This window comes from Kwoniella dendrophila, chromosome 8 (assembly GCF_036810415.1).
Source record: "Kwoniella dendrophila CBS 6074 chromosome 8, complete sequence".
Classification (NCBI taxonomy): Eukaryota; Fungi; Basidiomycota; class Tremellomycetes; order Tremellales; family Cryptococcaceae; genus Kwoniella; species Kwoniella dendrophila.
This window is the reverse complement of record NC_089483.1, coordinates 984,421-1,004,161: the sequence shown is the minus strand read 5'-3', so window position 1 is coordinate 1,004,161 and position 19,741 is coordinate 984,421. Positions and strand designations below refer to the sequence as shown.

The 19,741-nt window shown below is 39.4% G+C and overlaps 8 protein-coding genes across 8 annotated transcripts; 2 read left to right on the top strand and 6 right to left on the bottom strand.

The window, feature by feature from the left end:
- Positions 1-313: 313 nt before the first annotated feature.
- Positions 314-1,306, bottom strand: L201_006200 (uncharacterized protein; the record flags this gene model as incomplete). Its single annotated transcript, XM_066221922.1, has 5 exons — positions 314-381; positions 448-586; positions 665-773; positions 849-1,006; positions 1,160-1,306. 5 exons carry the CDS (start codon positions 1,304-1,306, stop codon positions 314-316), a joined length of 621 nt encoding a protein of 206 aa, XP_066078019.1.
- Positions 1,307-3,076: 1,770 nt separating this feature from the next.
- On the bottom strand, positions 3,077-4,032 carry L201_006199 (uncharacterized protein; the record flags this gene model as incomplete). The annotated part of the gene is made up of 5 exons (XM_066221921.1): positions 3,077-3,183; positions 3,268-3,406; positions 3,475-3,583; positions 3,637-3,791; positions 3,895-4,032. The coding sequence occupies 5 exons, from the start codon at positions 4,030-4,032 to the stop codon at positions 3,077-3,079; spliced, it is 648 nt and encodes a 215-aa protein (XP_066078018.1).
- A 988-nt stretch (positions 4,033-5,020) lies between these two features.
- Positions 5,021-7,323, bottom strand: L201_006198 (uncharacterized protein; the record flags this gene model as incomplete). Its single annotated transcript, XM_066221920.1, has 5 exons — positions 5,021-6,070; positions 6,136-6,194; positions 6,252-6,431; positions 6,505-6,794; positions 6,851-7,323. The coding sequence occupies 5 exons, from the start codon at positions 7,321-7,323 to the stop codon at positions 5,021-5,023; spliced, it is 2,052 nt and encodes a 683-aa protein (XP_066078017.1).
- Positions 7,324-7,934: 611 nt separating this feature from the next.
- Positions 7,935-9,240, bottom strand: L201_006197 (uncharacterized protein; the record flags this gene model as incomplete). The annotated part of the gene is made up of 9 exons (XM_066221919.1): positions 7,935-8,134; positions 8,217-8,290; positions 8,344-8,431; positions 8,496-8,554; positions 8,619-8,843; positions 8,902-8,987; positions 9,045-9,077; positions 9,131-9,161; positions 9,224-9,240. 9 exons carry the CDS (start codon positions 9,238-9,240, stop codon positions 7,935-7,937), a joined length of 813 nt encoding a protein of 270 aa, XP_066078016.1.
- A 452-nt stretch (positions 9,241-9,692) lies between these two features.
- Positions 9,693-13,464, top strand: L201_006196 (alanine-tRNA ligase; the record flags this gene model as incomplete). Its single annotated transcript, XM_066221918.1, has 13 exons — positions 9,693-9,890; positions 9,954-10,071; positions 10,143-10,225; positions 10,281-10,405; positions 10,458-10,528; positions 10,579-10,612; positions 10,661-11,171; positions 11,231-11,636; positions 11,735-12,024; positions 12,071-12,670; positions 12,840-13,049; positions 13,110-13,289; positions 13,357-13,464. 13 exons carry the CDS (start codon positions 9,693-9,695, stop codon positions 13,462-13,464), a joined length of 2,934 nt encoding a protein of 977 aa, XP_066078015.1.
- A 222-nt stretch (positions 13,465-13,686) lies between these two features.
- L201_006195 (uncharacterized protein) lies at positions 13,687-15,274 on the bottom strand (the record flags this gene model as incomplete). Its single annotated transcript, XM_066221917.1, has 8 exons — positions 13,687-14,000; positions 14,070-14,096; positions 14,153-14,240; positions 14,334-14,468; positions 14,601-14,715; positions 14,782-14,815; positions 14,876-15,129; positions 15,207-15,274. The coding sequence occupies 8 exons, from the start codon at positions 15,272-15,274 to the stop codon at positions 13,687-13,689; spliced, it is 1,035 nt and encodes a 344-aa protein (XP_066078014.1).
- A 706-nt stretch (positions 15,275-15,980) lies between these two features.
- L201_006194 (uncharacterized protein) lies at positions 15,981-17,101 on the top strand (the record flags this gene model as incomplete). Its single annotated transcript, XM_066221916.1, has 5 exons — positions 15,981-16,295; positions 16,352-16,528; positions 16,585-16,600; positions 16,666-17,032; positions 17,092-17,101. The coding sequence occupies 5 exons, from the start codon at positions 15,981-15,983 to the stop codon at positions 17,099-17,101; spliced, it is 885 nt and encodes a 294-aa protein (XP_066078013.1).
- A 218-nt stretch (positions 17,102-17,319) lies between these two features.
- On the bottom strand, positions 17,320-18,885 carry L201_006193 (ketol-acid reductoisomerase, mitochondrial; the record flags this gene model as incomplete). The annotated part of the gene is made up of 7 exons (XM_066221915.1): positions 17,320-17,346; positions 17,403-17,577; positions 17,631-17,842; positions 17,894-18,139; positions 18,223-18,544; positions 18,599-18,687; positions 18,739-18,885. 7 exons carry the CDS (start codon positions 18,883-18,885, stop codon positions 17,320-17,322), a joined length of 1,218 nt encoding a protein of 405 aa, XP_066078012.1.
- Between the last annotated feature and the right edge of the window lie 856 nt (positions 18,886-19,741).

The window sequence follows — 19,741 nt, the reverse complement described above, 5'->3', positions numbered from 1 at the left end:
TAAACCGATATTCCTGTACAAGTGTATAAAAGATGATATGACCGATAAAAGGTAAAATATGACGTATAATAAAGAATTAAAAATGATATCCCAATCCTAATCAACAAATATTCAGAAAGCAGAAGCAGAATAAGGGAGAAACCAAATCAGAATATCAATCAAATCACTTTTTATAGAACGATTACAAGAGATATTTTACCTGTAGTATAAACTTTGATAAATGTAAGATCTAATTTTCAATAAATCATCTGAAAGAGTGAAGATGAAATAAGGGAAAAAAAGAATTTATCAAAAGTAATCACTTGTTAGTGGCTTAAAGGATACAGCCACAGAGTAAACCACCTAAGAGTGAACCGAGGACACCGAGGAGGAGTTTGAGGACTATAAGAGGAGGTAGTATATGAGTCAGTCGTCATGAGAAAGAAGGTATCAAGTGTGAATACTTACCGATAGCAAGAACACCGTTGAGGACAACACCGAGAGAGATAAGGAGGGTACCGACGAGGAAGAGTAAACCTGAGATGATGGTTGAAAGACCTTTGAGGACTAAACCGATGACGATATCGATTCTAGCAAGTAAGGCTTTCTGTAAGGGTGAAAGTGGTATCTTATCAGCTAACTATCCTTCGGTGATACGATCAGAAAAGATAAGAAGACAACTTACGCATTTAGGCTTGTTCTTGAATTCAGGTTTAATTGATTTGACAATAACGTTGATATCAACAAGGACTTTGACGAGGATATCAGCGACTTCTTGTTTGATGTTACCGTGGCTAGAAGGGTGTATAGATCAAGATGTTAGTTCATATATCTGAAAGTAGGAAGATAAATTTATGAGTTGAACTCACGGAGCAAAGACAGCACCAATGACAACGTTAGCGTCAATGTTGAGTGAAAGATCAATACCAAGGGTGTTACCGCATTTTTCCAGAGCGCCAACGATGATTTCTAAAGTAGCCTCAACTTCAATTTCAGTTGAAGCAGAAGTGAATGGTTGGAATCCGTGCTAAAGTAAGAGAAGTACCAATTAGTTTTCTGTGAACTTTTCTCAGTGGTGAATGGGATGAGAATGAAGATGAGGGGAGAAGAAAGTAAAGAGAAGTGGAGTAAAGTGATATAGTCAAAAGAGCAAGATAAGAAAGGGAAATAGTTTACTTACAACGGTGTTAGCGAGTTCTTGAACAGTTTGAACAACATCAACATCTCTTTTAGCAAGAGCAATTTCATTTACTTCATTGATTGGTGCAGGAGCAGAAAAGACTGAACCAATTAATGGTAAGGCGAAAAGAAGTGAAGTGAATCGCATCTTAATTGTTGATTTGATTGAATTGATTTGGTTTGGTTAGAAAGTTTATAAGGCTTTAGAAGGTAAGAGTGCATGAGTAAAGAAGATTGTTGGTGAAGAAACGATATCGAAAATGAAGAGATCCAAGGGGTATTTATACCTTTTTCAGACTTGGATGACCTTGTCTTAAAATCGTAAACTCCAACTTGCACTTTCATGATTTGTTACAGTAGTAATCTCATCCACATCATCCCGACCAGCAGTAGCGAAGGTCAAAGCGGATCAAGCTGGATCAGAATTCACTTTATTTGTAGCTGAACAATAAGCGAATTTTCATCATGATCGGAATGCTCACTCCGAATATCTACTATACCTGAAGCGAACAAGGTAATGAAGAGCTAGAACTTGATGAATGTGAAAGAGATGAAGGAGGTATTGTTTGTTTTTAAGGTGAAAGGTGAAAGTGGCATTGTTCTTCTGAAATCTGAGACGTCAAAGGGTGGAGACAAGGTAATTCCAGACTGAAGTCCACTGATGAGCTGTCAGCTCATATCACTTAAGCGAGCGCAAGATAAGGATCAATGTGGGAATAGTCTCTTTCGAGACAATCAACACGCCTCGGAGAAGCTGAATTTCGACCAAAGGTATGGTAACCATCACCATCATTTAATGTGTATTCACTGTACCTGATTGTTTTAGTACAATGCCCCACACATATTGATGGGCGCCATGGGATGATTCTATTCTAGTCACTTCCTATCTCCGTCTTGAGAACAATAAAAAGCTCAAAAAAGGAAGCTTGGCATTGAGGCTAGATATATTTTGGGTCCGAGGGATATAAATCGCTAGCTCACCAACGGATAAATAGTGAGCATTATATCAAGATGATCAACAATACAGGACAGACATCGTGTTTCGGTGACCGTATCAAGTTGATCCGCCTGAATTCATTATATGAAGAAGCATACACAACAAGTTCCCACAATCACTTACTTCGATTTTAATGATTGTGTCTAGAATCACTTGATGGAGATGATGGATGTGGCGCTAAGTGATCGGCAAAATGACTCCGAGATGCAAACAGGTTGCAATCCTGATTCCCATGATGATCCTATCACTATACTTACTGTCAACTATGTACAACACTGATTGGTTTCGGTAACATTCGTAACCTTCGTAACACAGATTTCTCATCTTGCATGGGAATATTGGCAGCGGCGACGGTACCGAAGCGGTAAATCGAAGTAATGCCAACGGAATTGACTAGTTGTGCATTCCGATCAAAAGCTCGTCGTGTACTGTACTGTATGTTGATCCTAGAAAGAAGCAAGCAAGTGGAAGGATGAGGTTCTATCTGCTTCATCGGCCGATGGATGACAAGATTCCAGTGGCATTCAGGGGGGCCGTATTTTGAGTACCGATAAGCCAGAGCACTGTACTCTGGTAGTGGCGGGAGTACGAGCAAATGAAAGAACACGACATTGAACACTGTGACCTATTTCTGAGCAAGAAAGAATTCGACAACACAAATATGCAGAAATAAAAACAGACTTCCTGTAACCTGGATGAGGTAGGAGTCATTTATGCAAATTTATGCGAAATTATAGTGAACAGCTTGCTACATTCGTATTAAGCGGAATTAAAGAATTTCTTCAAAGGGCATTATACGTAGTTCAATGGAGAAGATTACTACAGGATTGATTTATGGAAACAAGCGATTTATGAATGTCCAATGTGATTGACTGAGAGAGTAAATCTATGGCTTTATTGTATGCAGCATGTACAATGAATTTATTGACCACCTAAGAGACCTCCAACGAGACCACCGACAGCACCACCAACGGCACCGACGAGACCTTTTAAGAGAACACCGACAAGACCATCGAGAAGACCGAGAACTAAGGAGACCACATGTATTAGTAGACTGCAAAGCCGAGTCACGTATGTTGTTATATTCAGAAAAAGAGCATAACTTAACTTACCACCACCGAGGAGAGGTGAGAGAACACATTTGAGGTCAACGAGGATGTTGGCGACGAGTCCAAGGACACCAGCGAGGATAGCATCAACACCATGGAGGATTGAACAGAGAACAGAGTCAATCTGGGAAAGGAGTTTGGCCTATCCAAATTACTGATAATTAGTACTTAATCATGCATTTTGTCACTGAATAGCCATTGATAACTCACAACGATAGAGATGGCAGCGATATCAGGGTGGATTGAAGAAACGAGGACGTTGACTTGGACAACAACTCTAGCGAGAACTTGAGCGACTTCTTGAGAAACGTCTTGTCTCCTAAGTAGAGTTATCAGTATGGTATTCTTAAGAATAGTGAGATATAAACTCACTTGGCAAGAGCAGCAACAGCTACATCAGCTTCAACATCTAAATCAAGTTCGATACCTAAGGCGGCACCACAAGTGTTGAAAGCGCCAACTACAACTTCGAGACAGGCGGTTACTTCAGCTTCAACTGAGAGGTTTGAGAGGGAACCGGCGGCTTGCTATAAACGGTGGTGGTATACTCAGCATCGAAATAACATTATACAATCATAGTAAATACAGGATAGCAGTAGGGACGTAATTCTTCAAAACCGAAAAACTTACAACATCAGCTTCAAGTTGAGTAACAATAGCTAAAACGTCAACATCTCTAGTGACAATTGAAGTTTCTTTGACTGGGGTTGGAGCAGCGAAAACTGAACCGATTAAAGGTAAAGCGCATAAAAGAGGAGCGAATCTCATTTTTTATAATTTATCTGAAGTATATATAAAGGTTTTGAAAGGGGGATAATTTGTGATGCGGGATTTTAGAGAAATGAATGTGAATTAAGTTGGCAGATTATTTGTTAAACGTTTGTTTGTGATTAAAGAAGAGAAAAAAACAAGAAGTGAAAAAGGTGGAATACCCTCTTTATATATCTTGCATCTTGACTAAAATTTCTATTGAAAAGTCTTCTCAAAAATACGAATATGCGTTGTTTACGTCTCTCAAGTAGGGTATAACATTTAGTACTGTTTGAAGGAGGTTGAAATCCGTCACCCTGGTTGACTAGATTGAAACACCAAGTTAGATATACAGTTTAAAAGGTGTTTATGTGTAGCTCAACGCTATCAATTTGATACTACTCGCCATCACTGACCTCTTGGAGGATGTATGCATAGATATATCTCAAATTACTTTAAACTACTTAAACGCAACGTCGCCTGCAATCGAGCTAATTACAGTTGGACCTCACAAAGCCGGTCGATACGATCTGAGCGTTTAATTAAACCATACTCAAATACCATACTAATGGAATTGCATTGATCACTTACCGCAGTTTTATTATCGTTGGAATAGGAACGAAATTATCACGTTTCAAGCTAAATATGCTTATAGTGCTAGTGAAAAGCCTCTGACGTGTGTAAGGAGGATGTCTGACGAAGAAAGAGGTCTGTGTAGTGTGTGACCCTGAAAGGTGCCGATGAAGGGGTTGTTTAGTAACACTTCGTGAAGCTTTGATACAGAAGTAATGGACAGGCCAACGTAGGTTCATCATCATCATCATCATCATCATCATACACAGCACCACATATAAACGGTCTACAAATGTTATTATAATTTATGTTCTTCTAAATCTAAGTAAACTGATTTGAGGTTTTCTTTTGATTTAATATGTATGTACAGTTTAGGTATACGTATGTAAATGTCCTGTGATAGATAGCATGGGTATCCTCTACTCGACATACTTTATCTGAAAGTAGGTATAGGTATTTCTGCTAATTCACCACCATGACCTTTTGGAATTTCTAAATTAGGAGTTTGTGACATCATTGCTCTTGGTGGTTCTCTATCCTTTTTTATTTCTTTATCTTTTTCTCTTTTGTTTTTGAATGGTAAAGGAGGTACAGGTGAAACATTCTCATTATATTCGTACTGTGATTTGTTTATCCACGGTAATAAATTTGATGTTGATGGTTCAGAGAATTCCGATTGTGGTCTGGAGAATGATATTGATTTTGAGTTAGTTTCTAGAGATTTCCTTGAATAGTTTGGTGTTTCAGCTTTCTTTTGATTCTTCTCTGGATATGTAGTTGATTTATCACTAATATGATCAAATTCAAACAAACTTGAATCATCATCAATATCAACATCATCTGGAACCGCAGGTATAGTTCTAACCGTTTTATTTGTACCATGTCTATTCAGTCCACCGTATTGATTATGACTATAATTATATTGGTTGAATGATGATTTTTCTGGTAATGGCGGTACGAAAGGATTTTCAACAAAATCAGTCTGATTTGAATAAGAGGAATAAGTCGATCTTGGTCTTAATTGTAATTCAGGACTTAGATCTTCTGCTAATGATGCTCTGATTTCTTTTCGATCTTCCTCTTCATCATCTCCTAGGAAGTACGGAGTTCTGCCATCGCTTGTAGGTTTAGTTGGATGGAATAGATTATCTTCGAATGGGTTCGCAGTATTATTCTCGTTCTTATCGTATTGTATAAATTGTTCATCCTGTTCTTGTTTTCTTCTTTGATTCTCATCGTTTTGGATGATGTTAGGATCAAACCAATCCTCATCATCATCAGTCAAATTAGTGTTATAGGTATTTCGATTTTTTACACCGTTAATGTTATTACCTTTTAGTCTATAGGTATATGGTGTGATCGGATCAGCTGCACCAAATGAGGATCTAGTAGTCCGATTATAATTCATCATCGTGGGTGAGAATTTCTCGTCATTGGGATCAACGGTATCGTCGAGCAAAGCTTCGCGAGCCTTTTTCTTTCGCTAGGTTGGAGAAAAGATATCAGTGGTCGTACCACATACACATATAAATATAGCAAATCACTCACCCAATTATACCATATGAGATACAGAAGAGCCATTCCAACAAGTATACCAGCTACTATGCCTGTAGATGAAGGGTATATTAGCTGGATGTATTTTAGCAACCTTTCAGCTGGCTCACCGACAATAGCTCCTGAACTCATTTTGGCTCCCCCGCCATTTTTCGTGTCAGAATTAGAGCTTGAATGAGCAGAATCAGCATCGGTAAGTGAGGAAGAAATCGGTGCGGCATTATCGGATGGGAATGTGTCTTGAGTTGCAGATGTAATTTCGGTTGTAATAGGTTCGTCAGAAGGATCGTCTGTAAGGTTCATATAGGCACATTAGTATTCAGTCAATTGGCAGTCAATTGGTAACGGGTGGATAGAGCTAACCTGTTATGGACGATTGCGCTGTTCCTGATGCAGCGGTCGTAGCGGAGGTTCTGGTCCCAGAAGAAGAGGAAGTAGCAGAACTTGCATCGACTTGAACATGAGCTAAATTCAGATCAGAAGGGTTTAACGTTTTGTGTTCTTCGGCATTGGGGGAGGAGGACCAAGAGGAGACTCCTGACGAGGTAGGTTCAGCGAAGGCGAATGAGGTGGTTTCTGGATTTGAGGCAGTTGATGATGATGTAAAGAGAGGTTCAGCAGAGGGAAGGGGCGGTATGGATGAGGATGAGCTCCTGAGTATAGTACAGAAAGTCAGCATTCTGTCGTAAACAAATGACCATTGACTTACTGAGTCATTTCCATAGTACTTGATGAGCTTGAGTCTGAAGAAGATGTGACGATAGAAGACTCATCGGTTGTAGTACTACTAGTAGCAGCAGGTGAGGTAGTAGTGCTTTCTTTGCTTGCAGTACTAGATGTCGAATTTGGATTCTTAGGTGAAGTAGAAGTTGCATTTGGCTCAGCCAGAGTAGAAGTACTTGTTTCTTTTGCAGAACTGGTTGTTTGTCCTGTTGTACTCGAAGTGTGCGAAGAAGGCGACGCGAATGAAGTGAATGTTTGTTGGTCGGTCTCCTCACTGTTAAGAGTAGAAGTTGAAGGTGTATTGGCGGTATGAGTCGAGGTAGGTTCGGCTATTACGATTCTTGTCGCTTGAGAGGCTTGACTGCTGATTAGGGTAGTTGATGCTGTATCGATTTCATGACTGGTTGCCGATCCGACATCCAATACAGGATCTTCTTGAGTTATCGAAGCAGCAGACATCCTGCTGGGGCGAGTTGACCTAAAAGGTCAGTACCAAGTCCACGTAAGTCAAATATACAGAAATGGAAACTATAGACACCAGGTTTGAAGGTAAAGAAATAGAAAAATGATAGTACGATAGTTGGAAGCGATAGTGGGCCAAATAGGTAGGAAACAAGGTGTCTGTAAATACAATAGTATCGAAAGCTGGTATCTTTCAATCCAGATGGTTTCTGAGATGATCCGAAAGCAGGTGATTTTGTTCGTGTGCTACAACAATGTCGATTGTGAATCGAGGTGCAAGAGGTAATATCGACCACTGACATACATGATTGGCTTGTGTATTGATCAATTATTCTATACTGTCTTCAGGTCTGATTTTCAGGTTAAGGGGTAATTCAAAGGAAAATCTCTGAAAGGATAATGATATTTGAAGTAAGTAAGAGATAAACAACCCCATCCTTTCAGGAGTTTTATCGAATGATAACCTCTTGGTTCACGTTAGCGTCCTTTTCCTAGTCAATCTGTTACCTTCAGCCATTTATGTCAAGTGGAAAGGAGAAGAGAGTAATGTTGACAAGCAAGATTGCATTTTACCTCACCCAGACCCCCTTTGCTTACTATTGAGAAACCTATAGCTTGTCCCAACTTTTCAATACACGATCTTCTATACCCTCGCCAACCCATTTATACATTCCTTCAGCTAAAGCTAGATTCTCGACTTCACTCTTAAACAACTTTGTCATATCTGGTTGACCAGGTCCACCCATCATTCCTCCACCTGCACCTGAAAGTGAGGCCATTGCGGAAAGATCTCTAGTGTCGACGGCAGCTAGATGTGAAGTGAGTCAGAGGAATATACGAGAAATGAACCAATATAGCACAGTACTGATCTGTGGACAACGTATACTTACAATTGTTTGAGCCCAGAATAAGCTTGAATACACCGTTTAATCCGAACAGGTTGAGGAAGTACCACGACAATGCTCTAAATATCGCAACAATCAGTCTTGTTGTCATTTCAAACAAGATTGCACTTACGATACCCATCTAACATCTAAATCAGGCATAGGAATATCTCGCGATAAGAGGGATTTGAAACCGGCAGTCAAGGGGAAGGGTAATCTCACTAGTAGAGTTCGATCAGTAAATCTTGTTTAGTAAGAGCTATTCAGCGGAGATTGGCAGCTTACTCAATACGAATCCAGAAAAGAATACGTTGATATATTGCATAATGACCATATTTGGGACCCTATTGAGATTCCCATTGATCAGCTGCTTGTTTCTTCTACTCTAGATTAAGAGAAATTACTTACATCATTACACCTTGTTTTTTCATACCATCCATCATATTATCCATTTGACCATTATCAAAGGGATTTGCTGGACCTTCATCATCTGCTTTTTTCACTACTGGTTTAAGGTATTCGCCAGAAGCTAAAGCCGAAGCGAAGGAAGTTGAGAATGATCTATATTGAGCCGGATGTAATGGTGATAAGGGTGCTGAATTCCTCAATAGAACTGCTCGCCCTAATGCTCGTCTAAAGATTCACCTCATCAGCTGTTTGTCGAATGACATTCAAAGCGTAGCTGACTAACTGTTCTCGTACTGCTGCAGCAGGTTGTTTCTTCGGGGGAGAATTGAGTAAAAGGGTGACGTAGTGTCGTAGTACACCGACCAGCACCTATGTGAATGTATCAGTCCAACTCTTCTGTGTAGGCGAGGCTCTACTCCGACTCACCATGATAAGAGTAATAGGTATCAACACCCAATCCTGTATTCGTTGTTTATCAGCACCCGCTACATCCTCTCAAACAAACGACTTACCCGGATAGAGGGATCGAGGTATAAGTCTTGCCTATGGAATGCAACTCTGCATCAATATTGCGCAACTGTCTTTAATGTATCCGTAGCACTCACTCTGCCTTCAATGCCATCTTTCCTGTTATACGGAGACACGCTCTGATAAGGTATGCATACAAAGAAAAGAGATAACATCAATAGCTGCAACATCCACCTTATCCCACAATTGCATACCTTCTTCGGTCTCGATTAACAGACTGCCACGTGGTCTGCATCACGTGATTGGGATTTCCGGTTTCATCCAGCTTCACCAACTTCTTATCGACTCCAGCTAACTTAAGGTTACAGCTTCACCTGCAATTGTTTGAGCTCTCATCTACCTTATCTTCTCTTATCTTCATTAGCTCTACCTTATCTTTCGACTCGAACCGTTGCACAGACAGCTACAAGTGTATCTTTCTGCAGTGCAGTAATTTATATGCTCTCTGGCGTGAACACCTTTTCCCGTTTACGCTCTCAACTATTCTCTTCTACTTTTATTCGACCTCAACCTCATCTATCAACAAGAGTTAAATATAAAACAACAATGTCATTCGCAGATAAAAAACCAGAAGTTCCAACTTCTGCACCTCATCCATGGCCTTCTCCAGCAGATTGGCCAGCTGCTAAAGTCAGACAAACATATATCGATTATTTCGTTAATCAACCTGGTTTCGAACATACTTTTTGGCCTTCAAGTGGTGTAATTCCTTTTGATGATGATACTCTTCTTTTCGCCAATGCTGTGAGTAGACTTGCTTAAACTCAGATTCTGTAGCTCACTGCTAATATTCGATCATCTGTATAGGGTATGAACCAGTATAAACCCCTTCTCCTCGGTACCGCCGACCCAAAATCAGATCTTTCAAAGTTGATTAGAGCTGTCAACAGTCAAAAATGTATTAGAGCAGGTGGTAAACATAACGGTTAGTTGAAACCTGCTTCTTTACCTTATAAGTCGAAAAAGGGATATCCAACTAATCATATAACGATATAGATCTGGACGATGTCGGTAAAGATACCTATCACCATACATTCTTTGAAATGTTAGGAAACTGGTCTTTCGGAAATTATTTCAAGGTAAGTTACTGCTACACGTTGGTTGTCTCTGGTAGCTGATGTAGATTGTACACAGCTCGGTGCTATCACAATGGCATGGGATCTTCTTACTCGAGTTTACGGTTTACCAAAAGATAGGTTATATGTTACTTACTTTGAAGGTGATGCTAAACAAGGATTAGAACCGGATACAGAGGCTCAGTAAGTGACCACTTTGCCATAAGGATTGTACTTGTACTGAGTTGTCTATTAGACGAATCTGGAGAGATCTTGGTGTACCAGAAAGTCATATTTTACCTGGTAACGCCAAGGACAACTTTTGGGGTAAGCTCGTTTCATCGTGTGATACTATATTTGAGCTGACGAAATCGCAGAAATGGGTGCTACTGGACCATGTGGACCTTGTAGGTGAGTATATCCATATCATCGGCTCTAGCTTAAGCTGACCATATCCAGTGAAATCCACTTTGACCGAATTGGCGGTCGAGAAGTACCAGAACTTGTCAATGCCGATGATCCCAATGTGCTCGAAATTTGGAACAACGTTTTCATGCAATATAACCGAGAAGTATCTGGTGAATTACGTCCATTACCTGCTAAACATATCGACACTGGTATGGGTTTCGAAAGATTAGTCTCAATCCTCCACAACGTTTCTTCCAATTACGACACCGATGTGTTCACACCAATCTTCGCTAAAATCCAAGAATTAACCGGTGCTAGACCATATCAAGGAAAATTAGGAGAAGAAGACGTAGATGGTGTCGATACCGCTTACAGAGTCATTGCTGATCATATCAGAACATTGACAATTGCTATTTCAGATGGTGGTGTACCTGATAAAGATGGTAGAGGTTATGTGCTTAGAAGAATTTTGAGAAGAGGTGTTAGATACGCTAACAACAAGTTGAACGTCAAGATTGGTAGTTTCTTCTCTTCCCTTGTACCAGTAGTCGTTGAATCTTTGGTAAGTTGAGCTTAGCAGAATGTACATCAGGTCAAACTAATTTACGGTTGCTTCACTAGTCTGGCATCTTCCCCGAAGTCACTAAGAAAGTTCCTGAACTCATTGAAATCCTCAACGAAGAAGAAGCTTCATTCGCTCGAACACTGACCAGAGGTGAAGCATTATTCAACAAATACGCCAGTACCGCTATAGAAGAGAAACGAGATGTTCTTGGTGGTAAAGATATTTGGAGATTATACGATACATATGGTTTCCCAGTTGATTTAACTCAAATTATGGCTGAAGAAAGAGGTTTAAAGATTGATCAAGATGCTTTTGAAAAAGCTAGATTAGAATCACTTGAAGCTTCAAAGGCAGGTGGCAAAGACAAAGGTGTAGCCGGAACGGTCAAATTAGATGTACATGATTTAGGTGCTTTAGAAGCTAATGATCAAGTCCCAAAGACCGATGATTCGTTCAAGTATCGTGAGTTGGATGATCAATTTAGTTTGGACCAGACTGTCGGAGGAATAACATGTACCTCTGGAACACAATATAATACTGATACTCGATTGTCTACCTAGAACTCGACGATATCAAAGCCACTGTCAAATCAATCTACCACTCCTCCAAATTCTACTCTTCCACTTCTGAACTCCCACCTAACGCTCCTTTCGGTGTCTTACTCGACAAAACCAACTTCTACGCTGAATCTGGTGGTCAAGAATACGATACCGGTGTTATTGCTATAGACGGTAAAGCCGAGTTCAAGGTAGAAGATGTACAAGTCTTTAACGGTTACGTCTTACATATTGGTCAAATGGAAGAAGGTGAGATCAAGGTTGGCGATGAGGTGATCTGTACATATGATGAGGTGAGTAGCATCGGTCTCTCGTTGTAAGCCCGCTAATATCTCGCAGCTCCGAAGATGGCCTATACGAAATAACCACACTGGTACACACATTCTCAACTTTGCCCTTCGAGAAGTTCTCGGTGATCATATCGATCAAAAAGGTTCTCTTGTTGCTTCCACCAAACTCCGATTCGATTTCTCACACGGTAAATCTATTGGTACACCTGAACTTGTCAAAATTGAAGCTATCTGTAATGAATGGATCAAGAAAGCTGCGCCAGTGTATGCCAAAGAAATGTCTTTAGCTGAAGCATACAAGATTCCAGGATTAAGAGCTGTGTTTGGTGAAGCATATCCTGATCCAGTTAGAGTAGTTTCATTAGGTTATCCATTAGAAGATATTGCACAAAACATTGAAGATTCAAAATGGAGAGGGACAAGTATTGAATTCTGTGGTGGTACACATGTAGCTAAAACAGATGACATCAAAGATTTCGTTATCGTAGAAGAATCTTCGATTGCTAAAGGTATTAGACGTGTTGTTGCTGTCACTGGACATGAAGCTCATGAAGTTTCAAGAAAAGCTGCTGAATTTGAACGAAGATTAGATAGAATCAAGGATTTACAAGGTAAAGAAAAGGAGACTGCCATGAAGCCTTATCTAGTTGTGAGTGGGATAAAACCCTCCTAGATCCTTTTCTCTCCTGTCCTCTATTCTCTCTCTCTTTTTCGCCTCGCCTTTCACCACTCCTCCCCCTTTCTACGCTTAATTCCTTTTCCGCTCTCACGCTTTTACACTCGCACATTATCCCCAAGCTGATGTAGTATGAATTCAGGAACTCGGTCAAAGTAGTATCTCATTGATCAAGAAAGCATCATTCAAAGCTACTTTCGAAAAGATGCAAACCGAGATCGTCGCCGCTGCTAAAGCTAAAACTGCTGCTGATTCAAAAGTCATTCAAGATACTATCAAAGCTTACTTTAAAGAAAACCCCAACGAAAATGTTTACGTTGGCGAATTTGAAGTTGCAGGTGGTAATGCCAAAGTAAGCTCAAGAAATTGTGACTTGGATGCGATATAGCTTACACTTATTTGCTACGAACAGACATTAGGAGCAGCTGTAACTTCAGGAAAATCACTTTCCAAAGCAATTTACGTATTCTCAACAGATACTGAAACTGGTAAAGTTGCTCATACCAACTACTTACCAAAAGAAGTATTGGACAGAAAGGTTTTAGATGGTAAATCATGGTTAGGTGAAATCAGTAAAATCCTTGGTGGTAAAGTGAGTATTACCTTTCTCCTCGAACAGTGGTATGTAATTTAGACGCTAATGAATTCTCTTTTCAAAGGGTGGTGGTCGTGATGATTCTGCTACTGGTGTAGGAAATGAACCTTCCAAAGTGCAAGAAGCCATTACTGTCGCCAAGAGTGTATATAAATCGAAAGTTGAGGCATAGGTATATATATATATATTAAAAATGGTTTTAGGTGCAAAGCATGCAAAACAATACATGTCAATTGGGTGGCAGTGAATTGCAATCACTAAGCGAGTATTGATACCTCGCATTTACAATGATTAACCAGTAGTCCGTCTATTTACAATTAAATGCATATTCAAGTGCAAGCAATACATCAAGAATTAAACTATCTACCCACTCTCCCATCTTAGTGAAGTGAGATCAAAAGGTTACCACAATTTTACCTTTTGATTCCTTTTTTTCAGTTTCTCTCAACATCTTTTTATGCTCTTCAATATGAAATTTCTTAATATGAGATTTGGTATTGGATTTTGAACATAAATCAATTGTCTCTTTTAGGTCGACCGCATTACCATGTAAAGAACCTTTAAGACATAAATCTTTGAACAACAAATCTGTGAACTCCAATTTAATTCCTTGTAATGGACCAGAAACGAGGATCAGAGTGCCATGTTTTCGAGTTATTGCAGCTCCATATGAGTGCGATGCGGGTGGATCGGCTACCAACAAGGTCACTACGTAATTTCACAGAATTAATTTACAGATACGTTCTGTGAAAACCCAGTTGAGTTAATCTAACTTACCATCAACACCTTCCCATCCTTCATATCCTTCAGGTCTAAGTTTATAATTCGTTTCAATGCCTCTTCTAAAGATACTTCGTTACTATTGATGATTAAATCTGGTTTTAGTTCAAATGAATTAACTAATTCTATAGGTTCTGGTCTAACATCTATGGCAACTACTTTGAGACCCTTGATAAATAAAAACGTGAATCCGCCCAATCAGTTTAGTGAATTGCTGCATGTTTTTACCTGTAATTCTCTGCAGTTTTGTTCACGACTTACTATTTCTTTAGCCATTTGTACACCCAAACTACCTACAGCACCTAACCCACTTATAGCGATAATTTGACCAGGTTTCAGATTAGCTTTTTTGATTGCTGTATAAGCTGTTACACCTGCACAAGTAAGTGGGGCAGCCTAAATGATAGTTAACAGTCACTAGCTGAACAAGCTTGAAGTATCATATAACATCATTACTTCATGATGGCAGATGCTATTTCTTGATTTATATATCATGGGATAGATAGATTCTATCTGATGTCGACTTACCTGCTCAAAGCTCATTGAATCTGGAATAATTACACAAGATTTCGCTTCAACTAAAGCGTATTCAGCGAAATATCCATCGGTAGTGATACCTCCATATTTTGAATGACTGCAATATCTGAGCAGCAGAAAGAGTTGGTAAGTGAATACTTATTTTATCTATCTAACAAACTCTTGGACTTACTTCCAATCACCAAATTTACAATCTGAACAAGTACCTAGATCCAACTTATTATGTTAGTTCAAAATCATCACTGACAATGTGCTGGTCAACTTACCGCAAAGATCTTGATGAAATAAAGCCACAACCCTATCACCTATTTTCAATCCTCCATTAATTTCTAAAGCTCTATCACATAGTTCAACAATTGTCCCTGCAGGTTCGTGCGATCCAGTCAAAGGCAAACCACCACCAAAACCACCATTTAAAACTACTAAATCTGTATGACATAATCCAGCTGAACCAATTTTGATTAATACTTTTGTGCCTTCTGCTTTGGGTATTGGGATTGTTGCGAGTTCATATTGGTCTCTAAGACGTAGCAAATGTCAGTTGATAATCAGTATTGGCAATTTGTTGTATGAATGTTCGGAATGATTTTCGCTTACGCTGGAGTTTTATTAATCCTCAAAGCTTTCATTGATTTAGAGAGTTTCTCCTCTAGCTCGTATACCATCTTGTTGATGTACTTTATTCCTTTAAATGTCAGTAATAACAATGTAGATGAGCAAGAATCAAAAAGATAGAAGAGGACATCTTGGATCAATCTTATTCACATCCTTTTATGCCTTTTCTTTTTAGAGTATTACGAGTAAGAGTACTATCCTTATCCTGAGAGTAATGCTTGAAATCAGGTCAATGCTGACACGTTTGATCATTGCCTACCCCTTGAACCAATTGCTATAACTCAGGATATCGCCAATAGTGTTTGTCATTTTCATATCGTTCGCGTATTATATCCCTTTGATCATCGCTCGAGCCTGTATGCAATGATCATATCGTAGATTTTTTTCACGATGCGTTTCATATTATCCCTTTTACTATCGTTCGCAGGGAATATGTACTGAAAATTGCCCAAATATAGCCCGAATGTCATTTTCCTTAGTCAGTCGAAACAGCAGGCGTAATCTAATCTAAACTGACTAAGATGAGCGTCGATCTATCTATTACGAATAACGTACAGTAGTACGTACCCATTTTAACCTTGACCAGTTACTGTTTATCACTGACCACTGAGTTGCGAGAGTTCCAACCCGGATGCATGAACCATTCTTGATTTAATGCGATTCTATCTGTGTGAGCTACGTTGAGCATTGAACTTGAGGTAAGTTACATGGTACACGAGTATTCCTTGATCACCCTGTATCTTGATGCTGTATATAATGTGTGAAATCAATCAAACGCCTCAAGGTCTCCCTAAATCAACTGAAGATGAGATTATTCATGGTATCGATTTTGTGATCGAAACTACCAAACCACCATTTTCCAAGTCACAAAGTCGAAAGTACAAAAATTCAATTTTGCCATATCGTAGAGTCGAGAACCCTTTAATCTACAAGCTATCTCATTACTGGAAAGCACCACCACTCTACTTTACAGAATTCCGAGACAATCAAGCGGATATCAAGGGCGCAGAAAGATCTCAAGGTGTCGCACAACAAAATACTGGAGATTTCTCCGCAAATGCCAAAAAAGGGGTACGTGTAGAGTTGTTTACTTCAACCCAGTGCGGCTCTGATAGCTTTCAGTCTAGCTCTCTATCAGCCGTGATCGATTAGCTATGGTATGGGTTTATTTGGTCAACTACCTTAGATTTCATGAGGGATTGTATAATACTCTAATGGATAGATACGAAATTGACCCATCATTCGATTATCAAGGACTGGATGTGGTTGATATATTGAATGATCTGTATACTGTGTTAGAGATAGTAAGTCTTTGAATATCTATAACGGATGTCGACTAAAAATCACTTTTGTCATATAGTTGGCGCCCATTTTCAGTGAGCGTTCTGTCACGACTCTTCACTACGTCCTATACTTACGTGAATATTCCACTTCTATTTAGACGAGATAGATGTAGCAATGGGTATTCTACGTAAATGTGAGAGTGACCAACAGATTCCCCATTCTTGGTATAACCCTCCAAATTGGCAAGATTATCAAATTAATTCCTTAGAAGAATACCCTTATGCTTTGCAAGATGAATCGGATATACACCATTTAACTCCTGTTTTCATTCACGCAGCAGTATACGCTTGGGACTTTGTTGGATATCAATATCGAGCAGATTTTCGAGAAATCGCAGATATGATTTGGTACACTATGGACGAGTATTGTCGAGTGCCTGGTCTTTCGTCTTACGAGGTTCAAATCGATCAAGTACATTCAGACACTCATGTTGATTCCATTGGCGGGATAATCAAATTTCAAAGGTCAGTAACGTAATTGAAGTTCTTGAGGAGCGTTACTAATTGTGTCTATTACGATTTAGCTTATCATGATATATTATCAGTCTTATATTTTTTTGATGTCCACGCAAACGCTTTCTGTGATCCACTCTCTGTATCGCTTAGCGTAGTTATGTACCATGTGCTATAATCCAATTAATCCAGATCCAAAAGGTATGCATAAACTCGTAACAAGCTAAACTATGAGATATGATGATCTTTTTTATTTTTATTTTTTAATTCCCTAAAGAATGTCATTTAAAGAGAGTTGTTTAAAGCTCATCTTTGTTGGCGTCAGGCTATAGAGCATGATACATCAGCTACCATCCTATGTATCTATGTGCTGACAACTCACTCTAAGCTTTCGGACGGTTTTACCGGCTCTCCAGATTTCTTGGTTATCAATTTCATCAAGTTCTTTTTGGAGATCTTCTCTGTAAGTTTTTCTAGAGTTGAATTCAAGAGATCTTCTAGTTTCTGAACCATCTCTACATGATTTGTAAAGAGCTTCGAAGACGGGAAGGTTTGCTCTGTGATCGGAGATTTATTAGCAGAGTCCAGTGTAGTCCAAGAATTCACTTACTCTTTGAATTTAGGAGCCCAATCAAGAGCACCTCGTCTGGCGGTGGTGGAACAAGCGTTGTACATGTAATCCATACCGTATTTACCGATCAATGGGAATAAAGATTGAGTGGCTTCTTCGACAGTTTCGTTGAAAGCTTCTGAAGGTGAGTGACCGTTCTTTCTAAGAACTTCGTATTGGGCAAGGAACATTCCTTGGATACCACCCATAAGCTGTAGCTTGGATTAGCATAAGATCTGATTTAAGCGAATGATTCAACCTACAACACCTCGTTCTCCGTAAAGATCAGAGTAAACTTCTTTTTCGAAAGTAGTTTCGTAACAGTAACCTGAACCAACGGCAATACCAAGAGCAACAGCTTTTTCTTTAGCTTGACCGGTGACATCTTGGTAGACGGCGATGGAAGAGTTGATACCTCGACCTTCGAGGAAAAGGGTTCGGACGGTTCTTCCTGAACCTTTAGGAGCGACAAGGATGACATCGACGTCTTTTGGTGGGACGACGTTGGTCTGGGAAACAGGTCAGCGAGTCAGCGATTGAAACGAATGACATAAAATTGAGTAAAATGAAATAAGTTGGGACTCTTACTCACATCTTCCTTGTAGACAACTGAGAAACCGTGGGCAAAGTAAAGGGTTTTACCTTTGGTGATTAAAGGAGCGATTTCTGACCAAGTTTGTGATTGAGCAGCATCAGAAAGCAAGTTCATGATGATTGTACCTTTGTTGATAGCTTCTGGGATATCGAATAAAGTTTCTCCTGGTACCCAACCATCTTCTTGAGCTTGTTTCCATGATTCACCACCTTTTCTTACACCAACAATAACTTTTAAACCTTGATCCCTAGCATTTAAAGATTGACCGTGACCTTGAGATCCGTAACCAATCATAGCAAGAGTATCATTTTTGAAGTAGCTAGGTGGTTTGTTAGCAACAAACTAATTCAGAAAAGAAAAGTCATCAACTCACTCTTGGAGTTTATCAAGAGGCCAATCAGCTCTTTCGTAAACAACTTCTTTTGTACCGGCAAAGTCAAGAGTCTTAACACCTCTTGTAGCCTATTATGATATATCAGCAAATTGTTCCTGTTCAAGCACAATTTCACTTACACCAAGTCTTGAAGCAACCATAGCTTTTGGTGCTTCTCTGGCTAAGAGGGTGTAAGATCTTTTGGCAATTTGTCTGCCGGCAGCTTTAGGAGCTGTAGCTTTAAGAGCTTGTTTGAGGGATTGAGCTGATGATCTTGAGAAAGACATTTTGGTATGGTTATTTTTGAAGGAAAGGGAGAAGAAGTAAAAGTCGAAAGAGATGTATTTGAGTTGTATTGAAAAAGATTGGTTTGGGTTCAAACCCTTAGTATGGATCTGCCGTATCCTATTGAGCCTATAGTCGCGCTGGACTTTTTTTTTCAGCAAGTTGTTTGGTGATCATCTCTACGGTGTACTATATAATTAATATGATTTGTGGCAGGTTGAGTCGATTCGGCCGAAATCCCGAAACCATATACTGTATGTGGCGTTTAATTTTCACTGTGATATCTTATCAATAATTTTATTGATCGATTGTTTGTAGGAGCCCCTCAGTTAGTAGCTAGTCGTTGTTTCGCTTGGGAAGCGATGGTTTGTTATCGATAACGATCATTTATCATTTCAAGCACATGTAGTCAAATGTAAACGAGCAGGACGATCAGTATATGTCGCAAGCAGAACCTACAGGAGTAGCTTCTCATTGTCAGATATGTTTATCGTCGAATAATGTATAATGGAAATCAAAACCTCACTCGACTCCTCAAGTTCCAGCCAAAAGGTACGAAGAAACCGGTCATGTCTCAGTTGTTATCTGTCAACTAAGCTCGATAGTATGTAACCCTATTCAATACAGTATTTGATAGTGAATCACTGCCTATTCAAGCGGATAAGCTTTTATCAAGAGTATAGGAATACTTGTTTTACCATTGAATTGATGATAGCTTGAAACATCACTCAAGGGTTACCACTAATCTTCTTAAGTGAATGATATCACTAATATCAATTAATCGTTTCTACGAGACATGTCAACTTGCGTTATAGTCAATATGGAACTGCGTCGAACATCCTTCAGCTATTCACCATC